We start from the raw sequence: 22,307 nt of genomic DNA on the forward strand, positions 1-22,307 counted from the left end.
AGTTCAAACAGAATTGGAGAAAGACAGTGGAACAAAACCGTCAAATGAACAGATGTATAAAATCCACAAATTGCTGGAGGTGTTGAAAGAGGCCACATGTAATCCAGCTTGCAGTAAACTGTACAAGATAGCCTGCATAACTTTGTTGTCAGACTTGATAATATGAAGCCAAATCACTGGAGAGGACATCAAACTATAAATGACAAAACTCAGTTAAAATTTGTTAAAAAAATAAAAAGCTTAACTAAAAATACTCATTAAAATCAGTTGTGAAAACGGTGAACAAATGAAGCCAGTGTCTTCTCACATCCAGGGTATAGGAAAGCTATGAAAAGCTATTTCATTTAGTTAGTAGCAGAGAAGTTAGTAGCAGTGTTAGGCTGCTGCTGAGAGGATAGCCTTTTTCAACCAAAATATTCCAGGAACTACTGAACCATAGAAACTAATCGCTCTTTTTGATAGTAGATGATAATGCTTGATAGTTTGTCCACCAAATGATATTGACGAGTTTATATTTCAACTGTGAAACGTCCTGCCCCATATATTTTTGTGTCGCAGTTGTTAAAAAAATAACTTTAATTTTTAAATATATCATTATCAGATTTTTTAAACTTTCAAATTTCAATATCAGTATCAGCTGCAAAAGTCAGGCTATAATGTCAAAACTGCTTTTTACCACCTCTGTAACAAAGCCAGGATAAGCCTTTATCAGATTTTGAAAATTTGATCCATGCATTTCTGCTAGTTGTCTCCCTGGCATACTCTAGTCATATTTCAAAAGCTTGTAACTTGTCCAGAGCATGGCTGCTAGAATCTAACCATAACCAGAAAGCTTGTTCACATCACACCAACCTTGAGCCCTCTCCATTGGCTGTCCTCATTGCCTGACTCTTGAATGTTACATGGACTAACCCCTGATTATCTCTCAGTAAAACAGAAGAAAATAGACTTGAAGTGTAAAAATACTCATTGTGTTGATTAAAACAGAAGTGTATCCAAACAAACGTATGAGAGACGGACAACAGAAAAATGCATCTGAAATTCCTCCTGTGTAGACAAACCTTTAGCCAGCGATAAAGCATTTTAAATAAATCTTGACTAGATTTCTGTGTGTGTGTTACTATATCTTTGTGTTTCAGGCTTTAGTTGGAGAAAAGGCTTGCTACCAGTCAGTCTCCAGCTACGCAGGACAGATTGTCTACTTGGGCACCAAGGTACTATGTTTTATGTGTGTATTTGTTCCATTTGTCATCTGTGTGCACAACAGCTGTGAGCTGCCATTTCTGTTTGTGGAATTGTCTCTCCCCACACATTGGCCAACCATTAGGAATGCATTATATACAGACATTCAGAAAATATTCAGACCCCTTCACTTTTTTCACATTTTGTTATCTTGCAGCCTTATGCTAAAATTGTTGGAATTCATTTTGTCCCTCATTAATCTACAGTCAATACCCCATAATGACAAAGCGAAAACAGGATTTTGGAAATTTTTGTAAATTTATTAAAAAGGAAAAATTGAAATATCACATCTACATCATCTACTGTTCAGACACTTTACTCAGTACTTAGTTGAAGCACCTTTGGCAGCAATTATAGCCTCGAGTTTTCTTGGGTATGATGCAACAAGCTTTGCACAACTGGATTTGGGGATTTTCTGCCATTCTTCTCTGCAGATCCTCTCAAGCTCTGTCAGGTTGGATAGGGACCGTCAGTGGACAGCCATTTTCAGGTCTTTCCAGTGATGTTTGATTGGGTTCAAGTCAAGCCTCTGGCTGTGCCATCAAGGACATTCACAGAGTTGTTCCTGTGTTGTCTTGGCTGTGTGCTTAGGGTCATTGACCTGTTTGAAGATGAACCTTCAGCCCAGTCTTAGGTCCTGAGTGCTCTGGACTTTGCTCCATTCCCTGCAGCTGAAAAACACCCCACAGCATGATTCTGCCACCACTATGCTTCACCGTTGGGTGATAAGTGGTGCCAGGTTTCCTCCTGACACAATGCTTAGAATTGAGGCCACATATATCAATCTTCATTTCATCAGACCAGAGAATCTTGTTTCTCACAGTCTGAGAGTCCCTTAGATGCTTTTTTGCTAACTCCAAGTGGGCTTTCCTGTGTCTTGCACAGAGGAGAGGCTTCTGTCTGGCCACTCTGCCATAAAGCCCAATCAGTGGAGCGTTGAAGTGATGGTTGTCCTTCTGGAAATTTCTCCTATCATAAGAAAATATATCATTATTGTTGTTCAGATATTGGAGTTTCAGCTGATAATTACATCTGATAATGCAGAGCTTTGACTGCAGACTAGGGACGCCACCTGTAAATGAATTTGGATTTTGGCCTCTCTGCCTTCCTCTCCTTTCCTTTCTCCTCTACTCTCCATTAGTGCCTGTTTGCATGAAAGCAGGACTGAGCTCCAGCACACAGGCACGCAGAGCGGGTAGCAGAGCAGAGATCTAATGGAGAGAATGAACTGGACTTTAGGTTATACTTAACTTGAATCAATGACAACAATGCACGTTATTAATAAGTGCAACAAAATGCACCACTAAGTGAGACAGTACAAGCAATTTATCAAACACTGTTGAACATGAACATAGCCTAAATTAGCAGAAATGCAACGTCTTTGACTGCTCTCCCCGCAGTCAACTCCCTTTCACCTCTTATCCCCTCTCACAGCTGGTATGTTCTACAGCCATGCAGAGCTTATGCTAATAGCAAAAACTTATCAACAAGCTGCTAATGCTAATTATATATATTGATTTAGCCTAATTAGCCATGTATCTTAAAATGAGTTGAATTCTTGAAGACTTAAGCCTGAAAGCAGCAGACCTCCTCTCTACTAGTAACAAAGGTCTTTGTTACGAATGTCCGAAACAAACTGACGATCATAGACATATTTCCCTTGCACTCCACAAGATGACACAGACCCAGACATGGACAAAGACACTGCATAGTCTGAGCTAGGAGAGGCCGCTGCAAACGTCGGTTGCGCCGCAATCACACCAGTTCATGGAGAGAGAGAATACCACCAACAAGGGCGCCTTCATTTCTCGTCTTATCTTCACAAAATAACTCTTCTGTTAGCTTCCTCAGTGTAATTTTTCCTTTGGAAGGTTGGTAACAGTGGCAGGTACCAGTTAGCAGTTGATTTGATTTAAAAAATATATCCAAAGATGATATTACCTCTTCTGTTCTTGCTGATTAATGCTGTCACCTCTGCTTTAGAGTGTTTTCTGAAGATTATTTGAAGGTTATTTTGCAAAATGTCCCACAAGTTTGAGATGTATTCAGGAGCCCATCTCTGGTGCAGCCACTCTCTCTCGCTTTATTTTCCTCTCACATCATGTAAAAACTGTGTTTAATGTACACATTTACATTGTGATATAAATCTAAATTGTAAGAAATGTAAAGTCCTGCCAATAATGATCTGTGGTGGAGAGAGGCACACTGAACAAACTGAAAGCTATAATGGACAATAGCAGACACCCTCTCCATAGCCTCCTGGAGCGACAGAGGAGTAGCTGCAGCAGTTGACTCCTCTCATTGTGCTGCAGAATGGAGCGATTCAGGAGATCCTTCGTCCCCACAGCAAAAAGACTGTTCAATTCCTCCTGTATTGACTGGATAGTTTTTTGTTTTCATATTTTGATGAGCTCTTGACAATTTGAATTTCCCCTAGGGGATCAATAAAGTAATATCTATCTATCTATCTCTCTATAATGGAATTTTTTATAGATCTTTTTAAAACTATTTTGGTGCTTTTGAAATTAATCAAACATGCTCAAAAATCACAACACAGAAACTAAATAATAAAACAACAACAAAAATATAAATTCTGATAACTGTAAAAGTAAGTATAAATTCATAAATTAAAACAAACAACAACAAATAAATGGGAAGTCTCTAGAGGAGTGAACAAGGAGATTCATCATAGAGATTTTTGGGTGCAGCAGCACTTTGGGATCCACCACTGTAGAGTGTTGACTTGAAGCTCAAATAAAAGTTGAAGATTATGGTATTAGAGTGATCTCAGCAGTACTGAAAGAGAAGAGGTGAAAGAAACGTGGTTCCCTAAAAATTAAAATGTATTTGCTTTGTCATCCCACAAATACCAAATCTTTTTAAGATAAAGATAGTTCATTAAATCACACATCCAGTTTATATTGCGAGGGTTTATGGCTGGGTTTTCAATTCAAGAGAATCAAACCTTTGGCTATTAAGAGTGGAGAAGGACAGGACCTTAAGAGGACTTGTTGACTGCTGAGCCCAATGCTATAGTAAGGGAATAGCAAATAGATTTCTGGAATGAAAACAACATAGCCAGAACATGCAGTTGCAAACAAAATTATTCAACCTGCTGAGTATTAACACATTAAAGGTTTTCTGAAGACCTAGGTTGGAAGGTAGAGTTGAGCAACATAATCAAATTGATCCTGAAAATGTGTAACATAATCTTTCTGAGTATCAGCATTTTTTGTAATACAGCCACAAGTTATGTCAGTCATAATGATTGAACCCCTATTTAATATTGCTGTTTTTTAATCACTTACTAGTATGTAAGGCTGCCAAACTGTTGGAAGACACAATTAACAATTAAGACACAATCTATAATGACACTGAATTTGCTTCAGCTATGACACACATATAAGCCTATGCGAGTGTTCAAACTAAGTAACAAACATGGCAAATAAAAAGGAAATGTCTTAAAAGCAGAAATAATTTCATTGCACCAAAAGGCAATAGTTACAAGATTTCCAAGATACTTAACAATCCAAGAAACATGGTTGGCAGCATCATACACAAGTTTAAAACTTGTGGTACATCAGCAAACCTTCCTGGACGTGGAAGAAAGAGCAAAATTTCTCCAAGGGTAATCAGACATTGGAAAACAATAGCTGAGAAAAAACTCTGAATTACTGCCCAAGACTTGCAGTTTGAAATTAACATCTAGAATGTAATGAAATTTCACATGGCAACACTATAGTTCATGTCACGCACACAGAAGCAGCTGTGACACAGACAGTGTAGCCACACACACACACACACACACACACACACACCATGCAGTCCGCACACAGCACACAGAAAGCCACAGCCACACATACACCATGCAGTCGCACACAGCGAAAAAGACACTACAGCCACACATACACACATTATTGTTGGTATGGAAGTTCATTAGCGTGAGTGAAGAAGACAAAGCTCGCAATTTATAATACCTTTAAGTCAAAAAAAAAAAAAAAAATTAATTCTTATAAATAAAGTCAGAATTGCCAAAAATCCAAGAAAATTTCAATCAATGCATCATTAATATTAATATGACAGCTGTGTCATTTTTGTTTAATCTAGAATCTAGAATCTAATCTTTTTTATTTGTATGTCAGCTCCTTGACAATGCCAGAGTGGAACACTGGAGCACATCTTGGAACCTCAACTCAGACTCAACCTTGACTGGACTTGAATGACTCGGACTCAGACTCCGACTCTGACTCTGACTCTGACTCAGACTCAGGTAATGGGGACTCGACTTGGGCTCTTCTTTAGTGACTTGGACTTGGACTCGAATACTAGGGATTCAAGACTCGACTCAGACTCGAGACTTAGTGACTTGACTACAACACTTGGTCATACGCTGTCATACACAGTTGAAATGCTTATCTACTTTTCTTACATGTCAAGTTAAAAAAGAAAATCATTAAATAAATAATGGGAAAAAAAGAACATAATGCAACCACTTATTGCATTATATACAAAAAAGTGATATTAATTATACTATAGGCAGATTCCTGTATAATCAGTTTATACACCTTGCATCTAAAAAAAAAAAAAAAATTGTTAAATGACAAAAAATGGTTTGGTATTTATGAACTCTTGTATTGGCACTGCATATCAAACAGTTTTGAATGAAACCCATCCCTAGACCAAACATTTCACATACCAGACCTTTGTGCAAGTTGCAGTTACATCACTGCAGGCATACACTGGTGCATGAAGGTTGTAGAGGCTGTTAGACCTGTAAACCAACTTCACACCCTAATATTTCATGTTTTTTGTTCGTTAATAACCCTTCTCCAAAGAAGACCAAATGTGAAGATATGGTGTAAAAGTGAGGTGTCTTGTTTGTACTGTTGGATTTTCTCTTTTTTATTTTTTAACAGTGTTACATTCTCTTGTCTTGCAGTCGGCTCACATTATGACTCTAAGAAACTGGAGAGAGGTATGTATGTTACTGTTTACAATATACTTATTTCTTAAAAAAACAAAACACAAGTAACTGTGCTTCCACACATATGTGAGTATTCTCTGACATCCATGGTATATCCAGAAAGGCTAATTCAAGGGCAACTTGACTTGCTTTTATATTCTTGAAAATGCTACACGTCTCATCCAAAAGACTTCTTCAGATCCGACTGACTGCTGGGAGTCCCAGGCATTTAACCTCTTTAGAGTCATTTACATTATAGCCCCTTTCAGACATGGACCCCTTTACATTAATTGGATGGCAGTTTAACAGTTGGGTTTCATGTCTGACTAAGCATCCTGGTCACTTTTATGTAGAAGTCATGAGGGCAATCTTACGATGTTGGACCTGTGACATTTCTGTATCACTTTCATCATGACACAAGTCTGAACTGAATGCTGTCAGATTAACATAAAGGCTGCAGATGTCAAACATGCAGAGAGAGATTCCTGTCTTCTTTTGCTTTCTAACATCATTGTAATAAATTTAATGTAATACATTTTAATCATCATCTCTTATGCACAAAATCCATTTCATAAACTAGGAAACACTGTGAAAGAGCCAATTTTAAGGTGTTGAAAAGATCAATCTTCTCATGTCAGATCAGTCTATGAACTTCACCCCCCATGACAGGAACAGAAGAAGTTAAATAACCCTCTTTCAACTGCAGTAAAAACTACAAAAGGTGAAATTTCTTCAGAAATTTTAGGTGTGCTGGATACCTGACACAGTAGCCCCCAAAGCATGCGCCACAACCAGTGAATCACAGGCTGAAAGGCCAAAGTAAGTCAAAAGTGAAAGCACGCCATAAACAACCACAAGGAGGCACAATTGGTCCCTCTTGTCAAAATGTGGAGCAGATGGATGGGTGACACCTGTGCGCCGAGTATCAGCCCTGCAATGATAATATAAATGCACAGAGTCGCATAGTGGAGGAGGCCAAACCATTTAAAATGTAAACTAGGCACAAATTTGAGAATAATCTATAATTCTCAAAGCTCAGTAAATTGTATTTCTTCAGTACCTACAGTGATGGAAATGCATCGGATGCAGAGTTTTTAGAGTTTGTATAAGGACTCAATAGGTTTTATGGCTCTTCAGCCTGCCCCCAACATGTGATGCAAGAAGAAATATGGGAAAGAATCATAGCATGCATAAATATCTTGGCTGCGTCCAAAGAGAGACAGTTTCTTATATGTCTAAAATTTGCTAAGTTGTACTTTGTGGTTTTAACTGTTTTTTAACATGTTTCTTAAAGTTAAAATTTGGATCCAGTGTCACACCAAGATATTTAAAATCAGTAACTATGTCAATTTTTTCACCTTTGATGAAAATATCAGAGTTAGGAGATTGTACCATAGTTTTATAGAAAAACATACCTTTTGTCCTGTTTACATTCAGACGAATTAAAAAATAATATTTGATAATGGGATCAACAGACCAGCTTGGACTCAAACCCTGGACTCCCACATGCCAAGTGGAATAGTTAACTGGTGAGCTAATGTACCATAGACTAGATTCTGTGTTCATTCATCTTTATATGATACAGTCACACTGAGGTTCCCGAAAGGAGAATGTCTTCACATAATGTGACTTTATCCGAAACTATGAGCCCTAGAGCCGAAAGTCTTTCATTGTTAGAATCAGAAGGCCCTGTTTTGTTTTTCTTTCTGGTAAAAAGTGAATGGTTTCACAGGAGCTGGAAGTGGATGTTGCTGTCTCTCCCTCTTGTTGCACCACAGCAATTTGTCTGATAAATGTAGTGGAATAAAAGTTACTCTTTAAATACTTGTGTGTTATACTTGTGACAAATAAATACAAACTGTATGTCAGTAAGGAAGGGAAAATTGGGAAATTTTCAGTGTTTTTGTCAGTATTGGGAAAATACTATTTGATAAGAATCCATGGTTAGAAGATTTAATAGAAGATAAGTGATTTTAGCTCATTTAAATCATTAAAACAACTGTTTGCTTTGCTCTTGATCCATATTCCTGTTTCTGCCTGTGTCCCAGCGTATAGACTGCCTGCTGAAGCAGGAGCACTTTGTTGAGGCTCTCTCTCTGGCCTGGTCCTTCCATGAGGGAACTGCTAAGGCTGTGGTTGGTGGGTATAAAGCATATCACACATCCAACAGCCTGTAAATCAATCTGTTCATTGGTATTTCCATCAAGTGTTTGGTTCCAGTTCTGTGTACATTGCTTTGTCAGTAATGGTAAATGGACTGTACTTGTATAGCTCCTTTCTAGTCTTCCAACCACTCAAAGCGCTTTCACACTATGAATCACATTCATCCATTCACACACATTCATACATTGAATGGTACAAGGTATGCAAGGTCCCAACCTGCCCATCAGAGGAAATCTAATCATTCATACACATTCACACACTGATGGCACAGCCATCAGGAGCAATTCCGGGTTAAGTAGCCACAGCTGCCCCTCATGAGCCACAGCCGCCCCTCATAAGTCAGTGAGTTTATGGCACATTGATCAGGATGTGGTAATTCGATTTCTTTTGTACTATGCACCATGTATTCACCCTGAAAACAAGATCTTAAAACTAGATTGTGACACATGCTCCACAAGATTCAGTATTTTAGGACTCACCTGAAGTTAAATTTGAGACCTTTGTCACATGATAACAGGTGGTCAAGTTAAGACCAGGACAAACACTGCTTAATCAACAGCATCAACTGTGAAGCCAGACACCATCTTAATATATAAAACCATATACAACCACCTGTTACCATGTGACCAAAATTTCAGCCTTAGTCACCTCCATGTAACTCTGTCTGCATTTAATGAAATTATCACAACCCATTTCACACACAGTGAACCTTGGGTTTGGGCATTTGCCAGCTTTGCCTGGTTAGAAGCCCAACAGAGCCTTGTTCATAAGCACTATGTTTAAGCCTTGAAAACTTCAAAACAGAAGTCAGCAAAAAAAGGCTTTTTGTCTTGGAATTAAGTGATTCTTTAAGCCTCTCACTTGACAGAGTCCTTGACTGTTAGTTGTAAAAGTATTGGGTTATCAATACACAGTAAAATGTGCCAAAGCTGGCTTGACACTGCCCTATATCTACATTGTATCTTCCTTGGCTAAACTGTTGTGGCTGGCCCCACTAGCTTGACTAGCAGTATCATGTTATTGCTATGGCCTGCTCAGTAGTCCAGACATCTTCCTTACTTATCTAGCTAATTTTTCACAGCATTCACTGGCTTAGCGCACCTTTAAAGCATCCCAGAACCATTCCCTGCGCACACACACTAGAGACAACCTCTGTAGCAGGTTATATTCACTTTTGTCAATAACATCACCAACTAAGACCCTCAGCTAATGGCATGCTATCCAACATCAACCAGCTAACACTATGTCAAGTTAAATGGCATACTGCTGTCACCAGCAGAATACTGCTCAACCCACCAAGCAACAGCCAAACAATCAACCTCAAGTACCAAATCTTAGCAATCATGAAAGAATTTACTCCCATCTACCACATCATGTTAAGCTATCAATAGAGCCAAATAACAAACATGTTAAGCTAACTAACAAACCAAGCTAACTAGCATGCTTACAGCATGGTAAGCTACATATCATGCTGCCTGAGCTACCAAATAACAATCCTCTTCAGTTACCCCATCTTAATAATAATAATAATAATAATAACTTTATTTCTATAGCACCTTTAATACAAAAAATACACCTCAAAGTGCTACAGCAAAAGAAATTACATTTTAAAAAAGACGAGAGAGGAGCGAGAGAAGCAGTGGTTGAGCAAGCTAGAGAGTGGATGGGGAGAGCTAGCAGTGGTAGAAAGAAAGCTGTTGAATAAGAGGAATAAAACGTTATTTTCTGATTGTTTCATGGCACTTACAAATAAACACACCCGCACCTCCGCACAAACCTGGGGTGTGCTGCGATGCCTGATAATGGCGAGGCAGCTGCTTAGTAAATGTCATACATATATCATGGGAGTAAGGTAAAAAAAACCAAAAAAAAAAAACCTGTAGTTTTAAAATTTTTTCCATATGTTTTCATGTATGAAAAGACCCAAAATGAACACCGTAAGCAGACTACTTGATTACTATAAGCAAACTATTTAAACAACATTTGTATAGGAATGATTCTGTCCTGAGCTTTTTGATCCATATAAGCAGGTGATCACTGTAACCATGATCACTATAAGCGGTTTCCACTGTATTTCTAAATCTAAGAATAGTCAAGTCAGTTTTATTTATATAGTGTAAAATTACAACAGAAATTATCTCAGGGCACTTTTCACATAGAGCAGGGTACACTGTACTCTTTAATTTACAGAGATATAACATTCCCCCATGAGAAAGAACTTGATGACAAGTTAAAGTTAAAGCTCTCCTTTAACGGGAAGAAACCTCAAGCAGAACCAGGGCGGCCATTTGCTTTGACCAGTTGGATTGAGAGAGAAAGAGGGAGGGGGAGATGGGAGAGAGAGACACAATGAAGCACAGCAACAGATGTAACAACAATAATATTAGAAATATAACTAATAGTAATAGCAGTAGCAGTGGGCGAAAATGACTAATAATAATAGCAGCAGTGGTGGGCGTCAAGCTGGATAGCAGAAGGTCCACAGCAGAAAGTCTACTGCAAGATACGAAAGCACAAAACTACAGGGAAGATGCCAAGTTAGTAACATGCATTAATGGTACATGAATGCGTACAGATGGAGAGAGGGAGGAGAAGAGAGGAGCTCAGTGTATCATGGGAAGTCCCCTGGCAGTCTAGGTCTATAGCAGCGTAACGCCAAGGTAAGCCTGGGCGGACCCTAACTGTAAGCTTTGTCAAAAAAGAAAATTTTAAGCCTACTCTCAAACGTCGAGACAGGGTGTCTGCCTTCTGGAACAAACTGGAAGATGGTTCCACGGGAGAGGAGCCTGATAGTTAAAGGCTGTGCCTCCCATTCTTCTTTTGCAACCTCTAGGAACCACAAGTAAGCCTGCATTCTGGGAGGGGTTATAGGGAACTATGAACTCTTTAAGATATGCCCTTAATGGTGCCTGACCATTAAGGGCTTTGTAGGTGAGGAGAAGGATTTTAAATTATTTTCTGGATTTTACAGGGAGCCAGTGCAGAGAAGCTAAAATGGGAGAAATATGATCTCTTTTCCTAGTTCTTGTCAGCAGTATTCAACACCAGCTGGGGAGTTTTTAGAGACTTATTGGGGCAGCCTGATAATAAAGATTTGCGATAATCCAGCCTAGAAGTAACAAATGCATGGACTAGTTTTTCTGCATCTTTTTGAGACCGGATGTGGCTGATTTTTGCAATGTTACGTAGGTGAAAAAGGGCAGCCCTTGAAATTTGTTTCATTTGGGAGTTGTTTTATGTGGGAGTTAACGGACATATCTTGATCAAAGATAACTCCCAGATTCCTTATCCTTTAAGAAATGTGGGAGGCCAGGGCAATGCCATAGAGTGCACTGTAAATTCTAATACCTGTCTTAACTTACATAAATTAGTTAACTTTACTGGGTTATCAACAATATGTACTTCTTACTAGTTTTTTATTAAGTTGCAGGGTGAAAAAAACAATTGACTTTATGTCTTCACAATGAGCCTGCAGCACTGGCAACAAGATGATCAATTTGGGAGGAACTGAAGTTAGCATAAGAGTCCTCTGTAGTATATAGACATGGCATTCATTTCAGTGCAGATGGAATTGCTTCCTTAAATGAAGCCACAGCACTATCAGATAAACATCTAGTGAAGACATTTTTGTCTAGTGGCATGTGGTCCAGTAATAGTAATTCAAATATTATTAAGTAATGATCAGATACATGGATTTGGAGGGAGCCCTTTGCTGCATGTCATCGTCTCTCTCTCCTCTGCCTTTCCTGTCTTGTTCTTTACTGGACATCTGTAAACTGGTCAAAAATGTTTTAGGCCTACTAATGTTGATAAAACTGCTAAATGCAGGTATGTGTGAAATGAAAACTTTATGGGCAAGACTGGAAAGCAGTGTAGGCAGGACAGATGGCACGGTAACAAGTGATTATGCCTATCAACATTTCTCTGTTGTAATGTTGTTTTTGTTTTGACACTAATGAGGCCTGGGCAGAAGTGTCTGTTTAGGTGCTTACTGTCAGCAGTGACGATGTGCCTCTCTCTCCAAATGATCTTCTCCTTCACCCAGTGTCAACTGTCATCATTGTTGAGGGAGGTATTGTAATCAAGGATCTCCAGAACCTACCTTAGGCACTTTGTGTCTTGTTTGGGCTGTCATAGGCCATACATTTGGACTACCCTAAAGCCGTGAAAAACACCTTCACATTAATTCAAAGAGTGATGCCTGGCTTGAGAAACAACAAACTCCACCACCATGACTGAAAACTAAAATCAGAAATCTCCTGTTGATGTGAATAATCAAAAGTGATATTTGGCATTAGATCTCACTTGTTTATGACAGTGTATTTAGTTGCCTTTAATTGTTATGTTAACTAAATTAAGACACACCTTTCAAATTGTCAGCCCAGGGGTTCATCAGTAAGTTATGTCTAGAGGCTGCAGGTATATGTTCATTCATACAATGTGTAAGATCCATTTTATTACTCTTTCATATTATGATACTTACTAAATGAAGCCACTTTGCACTTGTCAGCCCATGGGTCCTGTCAGCCTGTTGGTTCTATACCAAGTTTGTTTCATAAGCTGTGTTTTATTGTTATTACAGAATTAAAGTTGTTGTTTCAGGGTATGTTAAATTAATGGTCAGGGTTAGATTTTGTTTCCCCAGAATTATAATATTATTTCTTCTTATAAAGCCCAATGATACATCGGCTGGCAAGTATTACTGGCAGATTATTGTACCGTCATCAAAAAGATCAAGTAACACTCATGAAAAGTAGCTGCATAAAAGGCGCATTTCCTCCAGGAAAAGAAAAAAAATGGATTAAAAGTTTACAATTAAATTACTCATAAGTCAAAATCATGAGATACTATGCCAAGATTTGAATGATTAGTTAAAAAAATTGACTATTTTTTGCTTCAGTCATATGGCAGAAATGAGCTTCCATACAGCCAGTTGTCTAATACAATGATTTTTTTTTTAAAAGAGATGTCGTCAATTAACTCCCTGCCTGTTGGGATATTCTTACAAATATTTAACAAGATGAAGTTATATACAGAGAAGACATGGTTTATCTGGAAGGACCACACTATAATAAATTACAGGCAAAGCTGATAAAATACTGGCAGAATAAAGTGACAAATGTCAAGGTAATGCTGGAGTTTCTGCTGTAATGGAACCATTTATGTGTTATTGGCCACAATCGTGACTGATTTTGTTCCATTTTTACCAGATTCAAAAGGATTTAAAGGGTGATTTTACTATAAGTTTAGTAATTAGAAGTGTACTGTTTGGGCAAAAAATAAAAAATGTATATAACTGAACTTTAAACTGTGTCACTACCTTGACTTATTATGTGTAATTGTAAATGGGATTATTTTAGGTGAATGGAACCTGTTTTTCATTAACATATAATGGATGTTTGAAGCATTTAAGTTAAATGAATAAAACTTTTTAAGGCATTCGGTTTGTATGGTTTTAACAAGTAAATCAGATTGCTGTTCAAGCAAATACAACTGTTTGAAATAGTATAGACTACTCAGAATTACTAAGTCAAGAGTACATCTAAAATAAATAATCAAGTTCACTATACAGGTTTTTTTTTAAGTTACTTAAACTCAAGTGTAAGTGTACTATACTAAATAAGCATTTGTTAGTACAATGCACAATACCTATTCCAATTAGTTTTTTTAAGGCAATTGTTTGCATGCTTTTTTTAAGTAAGGTTAACTAAAAGAATTTACTGTGTAGCTATGTCATTAGATAATGTGTTTCTAAGGTGTTTAGGGCCAAGCAGAATAACTTCAATTTTGTCTGAGTCTAGTAGCAGAATACCACATGCAAGTCTCTTCTTTCACTATTTGCAGACTGAATTTGATGCCCTATCATGCTTGTGTACTCCAAGCATCCAGAAAAACCTGGAATTCTGTTTTTCTGCACTGAATTGTCGATTAGCTTATTACTTTCTATGTAACTGGACAAACTGTGCCACAACACTAAAGAGGATCTTATGTTCTACATTGAAAAGACAGATAGATCTAAACTACCCTACATAAATGGAATTTTTCTTTTCTCTTTCCCTCCTGCCTTTCATCAAGGAATAGGAATAAACTGCTTCATTTGCATTACCCTAATAAGCCTTTACAAAACTGCAACACATCTGGACCATATTTATGGTAGCCTATAGGACACACAATGGTCTGGGAGCTGAAGGCTGACCTTGCTTGCATAATTACCACTTCCACCTCTTTCAAAGTGGGGGTTTCAACATTCATTGGATGCTCTATTGCCCAAGTGCAGGACATATCTAGAGGTAATCCTAACTCCCCATCTGTATCTTTATCTATATGCAGCTTTCCTAAATAAGTAAGTGTTAAATAATACCTTGGCAAATGGATCTTCATAAAAAGCTGCCAGACCTTGTTCCTTGTTCCATCTATTTTCTGAAATCTTTTCTTGTGCCTTTCTTTGTTGCCAACCTAGATTTGAGGTCATTCTGCAGTACATTGATGCCTTCGTTCTCGCTATCTGTATCTGTTCCTCTAGTGCCTTCTGAATGGCCTTCACTCTCAGAGGAACCTATCAGTCTTCTGTTACTGTGTTGTACTTTATTATCTCTAAAAGCTGCCTTCTCACAAACCGCAGGTTTTTCCACGCCATATTCATAAATTTAATCTCTCATCCTCTCCTTTTCTCAACTGTTCCTTTCAGCCCTTCCAGTGCACCTATCAGATCTGAATTGACAGTGGTCTACATGCCCTTCTCACTAGCCTTAGGCCATTTCAATTTGAGTTTCTGCCCATCGCTCCTCTTGTTCCTCGGCTTCTTGCTCTCACTACTCTCCTCGCCCTTCTGTTCAGTGCTATCTTCTGCTTCCTCCTCAATGGCAAGGATGCTGATACCCCGCAAACTTGGTTTATAACCTGTCAGTGTTCACCAGATTCAGGAGATTTTATTGTGACATGCACAGCAACACAACAGGTGGCAACACTGAAGGCAGTGAAATTTGGCTTCTTCAAGCTCTAGTTCCAAGTTCCAATTGGAGTACAATTTGATTTAATTGACCTCTTAAGAATCATTCATATCAATGCGGGGTCCCTTTTCACCCGCTCCCAAGCACCTTTTATTTCTCTTAGTGTATACTAAGAACCTTGTTGTAAGTCACCCTCTTCCAGCCACAGGGGCATATCTGCAGTTCTGTTTCCTCTACGTTTGATACTGTGGCTCTCCCTTTTCATTTACTGCAGTTACTAGCTGATGCTAGCAATGACAGCTATCAGTACACAGTCAAATGTGCAAATGATTGTGATTAATCACAGATATATTTGATGGAAAAGTACTAATATAAACTGTTGTGTGTTTATTCCAGGCCTGTTTGGAGATCCAGTGAAAAGGAAGGGAGTGGTAGGCGACAAGGTAAGAACAGAAAACCACTGCTTGTTGTATTACATCTATCGAGCCCAGACAGTCCAACAGTCTTGTGCTTATTTTTAACTTGTACCACTCTGTTTGTGCAGATGGTAGAGATTCTGTTGCAGTTTGCAGAGCATGCTTTGAAGAAGTGTCCAGAACAAGGCAAGATCCAAGTGATGGAGCAACATTTCCACGTAAGCTGACACACTTTGAAGAACACACCTTACAGTGTCCAGTCTACCACAGCCTTAGCTACTGCTATAAGTGAGTCTAGCTTTGCGTAAAAACTGAGAGCAGAGGGAACAGCTAGTAACACTCTTTCCAAACTTAGAAAATACACCTACTAACACCTCTAAAGTTTACTAACATCTCATCTCATCTGTTAAATCTGTACACAAACAGTAATGTAAAAATAAAAAGTTGTTGAGTCACAGGGAGTTTATGTGCTTTAACTATGTTTTGGAAACCAGTGGCTTTCTGGAGTCACTGTGCCCAGAGAGAAACTGTTCTTAATATTTTGTCCACCCCTGTACAAACTCGTAATGTAACATTACAGTTACAGTTCTGCACAATGTAAGAAGTAATTACATTTCATTCAAGTTGTAACATTATGAGAGTAGTAGCTATTTTCTATATAAAAAATGTAATAACTCTATAGATTGTAATAACAAAATCTATTACTTTGAGGTCCTGTCTGTAATTGATACATAACACCATCTCCATCCCAGCGTCAAGGTCCGTATGATTCATATGTATTTACATGTATTGCCAGGTTACCATTCATAGGCAGACCAGATACAATGACTTTTTTAAAGAATTCAAGAAACCTCTGCTTTAATATATTTTTTTAATCAATCACTTTAAAGATTCTTTATAATCACCTTTTAAGACTATTAAGTGGGACTATGTAACTTTTGCTGAGCAGCAGCAACAGCAGCCTCTGCTTCCACAAGTGGTTTTTACAGTATAGTGGTGCATTGAATTCTGTTGAATATTCTGGAGGTTTAACGATATCATACAGAAAGGAAAGGAAACATGTCTTTAGATGAGGTGAAAATACTTTGCTTTTCATTTTACTGTTATGACGACTCTTGTTGTGCATATGTCTGATCTGATTACCATGACCGAAAACATCTGGCTCTCCATGTGGACCTTACTCGGTCACGGGCTCTCCCTCCATCATTGAGAACCCGTGACAGAGTGAGGTATCTGACTGTCAGTATAAATCTCTGTTGCTGGCTCTCAGTTTGGATTTCATTACCAGCTGTCACTCTGCCACTGGCTCTATGTTCTGGTTCTGCTTCAGAATGTTTTCTGACACTTTGTATGACTGACACTTTGAGTCTATTTTGGTCTATGAATGGTCTTTAACGTATTATTCAGTTAACACAACAATGGACATGTCAAAGCAAAGGCACCTTCAAAAGAGTGTCAGACATGTATTAAGACAGATGAAAATACCCTGCTTGGAACAATCTGATATGGTTTTCCACAAAAAAGTATAGTTACGGTGTTAGAATCCTCAAAATTATATATACTCCTCCCCCCTCATTAAAAATTCCAGAATCAATGAACGTGCAAATATTTTTCATTTCAAAAGTTTAAATGCTGGACACAAGATGTCTCCAATTTCACTAAAAAGTCAGTCCTCAGTGTATGTGAACTGGAGACCTCAAGTTTCCACATCACACTTGTGTAAGTTGAATATTGGACCAGGAATGGCTTCCAAACTAGTTGTGATGTCACTAATCCTGCTCCTTGGCCCATCCCAAATATCAGACTTTCATTAAGCACAGAGAAACTTTTCTCTTTCAGCAGTGTTAAAACAGCCTTCTAGGGTCAAACTCTGCACATACATCATTCTGCACAGTGAAGCTCAAACATCTAACTGTAGGAACAAGAAAAACATGTTTCTTGAGTGGAAGGGGGCATTAAGTTGGAAGATGAAAAGGACTGCCAAATCAGCATGATTACCCTTTAAAGCAACAATGGTCCCTCATTACTGATAAAACATATTTTTGGTCAAGCAAGTCACTGGATGTGGAACTGAAGTATGCTGAGGGGCAAAGATTAGGCAAGGTATCTGATAAGACATTTACTGGCAGAAGTGATTGCTCTCAAAATGCCATGATATGTTCTATTTGGTTGAGTTATGCTGAGAAGTTGTATTTTTATTTTTGTTGAAGTATCAGCTGTCAAAATTTTTTTACAGATACAGCTTTTCATTATTTTTCACATAGTTACTTAAACTATTCAAAACTTTGAAGCTCAGAAAATGTTTGATAAAAATAATGTTTTGAAATGTTTTGAAGTTTTACGTAACTTTTTAATTTGTGTTACATTTATTGTATTACATTCTAATAAGTACTACAGAGTGTATTATGTTCAATTTTAAGATATTATTGTTGTTATTTTGTTGATTTTGTTGGTTTAACATACATTTAAAATATTCAGGCATTTTCCAAACTATATGAGGCAATTCCGTTTACTCGGTTTAAGTTTTATATTTCTGTTTGACATTTGATATTGATTCATTCGATTCAAAAAGTAGTAGTTGTATATGCTCGGTTAGGTAGGTAGGTTATTAAAATTTGTTTAAGTCCTCAGATACTACTACATTTTCCTCTGTTGAATGGATTGCTGTATTTGTTGAGGTTTGTGCTAGTAGTGCAGCAATGCTTTCTTATTATCACCTTGTTTCTTCACAAAAACCTGCAGATTGCCATCAATAGATTTAGATGTTTCAAAAGGAAATAAGAATGTTGTGAAACCTACATGACAAGATGAGCCACTACCATTTATGGACAGAAATACAGGTCAAAAATGTCAATTTGTCAAACTATTCAAAACATTCTCATAAATTATACATACATTTTTATTTATAAAGTAAGATGAACCATGTGATTGAATGTAATGTTTGCTAGTATTTAGTTTGTTTTCAGCTTTTTCTGAGGTGGATTCTGGGAAGATCTGCTTTATTTCAGCATAAAATACACTTAAAACACACATGAAGGAACAATCTGCAATTGTATGTGGTTTGCATTTGAATAGCAATCCTTTACTTGTAAATACATGGGGTGCAATAATTGGAATGTCAATCAGTTTACAATTTACAATTTCATTTAGCAGATGCTTTTATCCAGAGTGACGTACATCTGAGAGCTGATAGAACACAAGCAGGGATCTAGTTAGGAGACAACAACACAAGTAAGTGCCATAAAACTTAAGTTTGCTTCCAATAGGATGAAGATGTCAACAGGTGGTGCACCAAGACAATGCATAGAATGCATAGATTGCAAAGAAGCAGATTGTTTTTGTATTTTTTTTTTTGTATTTTTGTTTTTTCTCTACCTTCAGTCCATTAAGTGTAGAGGTGTTCACAAAAGAGCTGGGTTTTTAGCCTTTTCTTAAAGATTGAGAGGGACTCTGCAATCAAACAGAGTTTGGTTAACTTGGGAATTACAGAGGAGAAGAGTTTAGCTAGCAACTTAGGGCCCTGTTGTGGTGGTGGTACCAGGCGCCTTTCATTGGCAGAGCGTAGTGAGCAGGAGGGAGTGTAGACCTGAATGAGGGAATTCAGATAGGCAGGAGCCATTTTAGTTGCTGTTTTGTAAGCAAGTGTCAGGGGTTTGAATTTGATGCAGGCAGCAACTGGGAGCCAGTGGAGGGATATCAACAGTGAGGTGATGTGCTGCTTTGGGCTGGTTGAAGACCAGCTGTGCCACTGCATTCTGGATAGTTTGCAGAGGTTTGAACGTATATTCAGGGAGACCTGCCAGTAAGGAGTTGCAGTAGTCAATGCGTGATATTATGAGAGCCTGTACCAGGAGTTGTGCTACAAGCTCAGACAGGTAGAGTCTGATCTTCCTGATGTTGTACAGGGCCAACTGACACGACTGAGCGATTGAGCCCACATGAACTTTAAAGGTTAGTTGGTCATCAGTTATGACACCCAAGTTCCGGGCAGACTTGTGGGCATGAGTTGGGTTTACTCGAGCTGGACGCTGATGTTTTGTTGTATAGAGGGACTGGCTGGGATGACGAGCTCAATCTTAGAGAGGTTAAATCGAAGGTGGCATTCTTTCATCCATGCTGCTATATTGGCAAGGCATGATGAGATCCAAGCTGAGACTGTGTGGTCTTCTGGCGGGAATGACAGGAAGTGCTGGGTATCATCACCATAGCAATGGTATGAGAAACCATGGGAGCGGATGATTGCGCCAAGTGAGGTAATGTATAATGAGAAAAGAAGGGGACCAAGCTCTGACCCTTGAGGAACCCCTGTGGATAAGCTGTGCGGTTTGGACACTCCTCCCCTCCAAGATGCTCTAAAATATCTCCCTGAGAGGTAGGACATGAAGCAGTGGAGGGCGGATCCTGAAATACCAAGCTCAGTGAGTGTGGAGAAGTGGATTTGGTGGTTAACTGTATCAAAAGCAGCTCACAGATCAGGCAGCATAAGGGCTAAATATCATGGATAAATAATCATGCAGACCATGATGTTGGAATGGAAATGGTGCTACATATTAAATACCGACTGGACCCTAAAGTTTTAGATTTTAATTGTCTTATTACAATATATCGTGAGTTATTCAATTTTTCCAAACTCAAAAGTTGCCACCAAACTCAAACTGTAAAAACTTGCATAAAATGTAATTACTTGTTCCACAAAACCTTTTTTTCGTTATTCACTCACACATTATAGGCAGATTATTACATTATTATTACACTACTATTATGAGTTTCAACAACCTTAGTTATATAAATGAGCACAGATTAAATATATTTCATATTGTCATTGCAGTGGTTCCCATTCAGGGGTACTTGTAACCCAGCTGGTATGTGGAAAGATTATGGAACTAATGTAAACACCAGAATACTGTTAGAATTGAGAATGTGTGAAAACTAGTTAGTAAGCTAGCAGAGAAATCCTAACAGTTAGCTAAAAGTAAATGCATACAATGAGTATGCATTCATGCATAGTAATGAACAAACAGTTCAAATAGCTGAATTTATTGGATAAATGGTTGAAATAGATGGCATAAAACAGGGTTGCCAATTCTCACTCTCACTCAAACTCAAACAAATCTCACATAGAGCTACAGTTTGTTAGAAATTAAATGCTACAGCTCTTTAGCAACCAAGCCAATCTCCCAAATTCTTTTTATCAGCAGCTGAGTATGACTGAATCCAAATGCCCACACTTTTGCGCACTTGCAGACCTGCAGGCATGTTCCCGGTAAGTCTGCGAGTGCTGAGGGGCTGTCCAATGATTGTATTTATTTATTGGGACATTGTACAGGTTTTAACATAAAAGATGCACTGCACCGGAGTTAGTTCAAAGCTAATTTACATCCGCAGTCCCCCACAATCAAAACATACAACAGCACAACAACAAACAGTGCAAAGCAAAAAACACACCATACAAAATATAAAGCTACACACAACAGCACATCACATACACCCACAATGTCAATTAAAAATTAACAATGTAAACTTGTCAAATTAAAAGCAAGACTACCTGTGCTAATGGGAAGACCATAGATGAAGTTTAGATTCAGTGGTCACAGAGCTGATTGGTCTTTAGTAGATTTTTTTAATTTGGCCTTGAATGTATTGATTGAACCACAGTTCTTCATATCATCAGGTAGGACATTCCACTGGGTTGTGGCTTTCATAGAGAAAGCTGACTGCCTAAATGTAGTGCGATGAAATGGTATGGTACAATCTTGTATAGAGGATATTCTGGAGGATCTAATAGAACTTACTGAGCGAGTGCACACAAAGTCACATAGTGGAGGATGGGCCAAACCATTTAAAATTTTATGAACTAGGCACAAATTTGAGAATAATCTAAAATTCTCAAAGTTCAGTAAATTGTATTTCTCCAGTACCCTACAGTGATGGAAGTGCAGGCTTTTTGTCCAGAGTTTTTAGAGTTTGTTTGTATAAGAACTCAATAGTTTTTATGGCTGTTTCTCCAGCCTGCCCCAACATGTGATGCAATAACACATTTGGGAAAGAATCAGGATCCAACAATTAGGATGTTGTACCATGGTTTTAGAGAAAAACATACCTTGTCTTGTTCACATTTAGACTCAGACACGATTGATCAAGCCAATGTGTGATCTTTTCCAATGCAATTGTTAGCTTAGCAGCAACTATCACAGCTGTTTCTGCATGTGTGTACACAATGGTATCATCTGCATAAATTTGTAGTTCTACATCATGACACTGTTGAGGGAGATCATTAATATATAGGCTAGATAACAGGGGACCTACCACTGACCCATGTGGAACACCCATTGTACACTTCATGTTACTGGACAGTGCATCACAAACTTTAACACATTGTATCCTATTATATAAATATGAAGACATCCATGCCAGTGCTCTAGATGAGAAGTTAAATTTAGAGAGTTTCGATATTAAAACATCATGATTGACTGTGCCAAATGCTTTACGCAGATCTAAAAATACACCAACTACTCCTCCTTCCTCAAGTCTTGATTTAATTTGCTCTATTAAGTGCAAGGTAGCAGTTTCGGT

At 38.1% G+C, this 22,307-nt stretch overlaps 1 protein-coding gene across 1 annotated transcript in view; it reads left to right on the forward strand.

The window, feature by feature from the left end:
* vps8 (VPS8 subunit of CORVET complex) overlaps positions 1-22,307 on the forward strand; it is a 176,318-nt gene that overhangs the window by 58,534 nt on the left and 95,477 nt on the right. Inside the window, exons 15-19 of the mRNA XM_042434438.1 lie at positions 1,140-1,214; positions 6,182-6,217; positions 8,254-8,344; positions 15,715-15,761; positions 15,863-15,952. Of these exons, the coding sequence (XP_042290372.1) occupies positions 1,140-1,214; positions 6,182-6,217; positions 8,254-8,344; positions 15,715-15,761; positions 15,863-15,952 (339 nt within the window). The remainder of the gene's footprint in view (positions 1-1,139; positions 1,215-6,181; positions 6,218-8,253; positions 8,345-15,714; positions 15,762-15,862; positions 15,953-22,307) is intronic.

This window comes from Thunnus maccoyii, chromosome 14 (genome assembly GCF_910596095.1).
Source record: "Thunnus maccoyii chromosome 14, fThuMac1.1, whole genome shotgun sequence".
Classification (NCBI taxonomy): Eukaryota; Metazoa; Chordata; class Actinopteri; order Scombriformes; family Scombridae; genus Thunnus; species Thunnus maccoyii.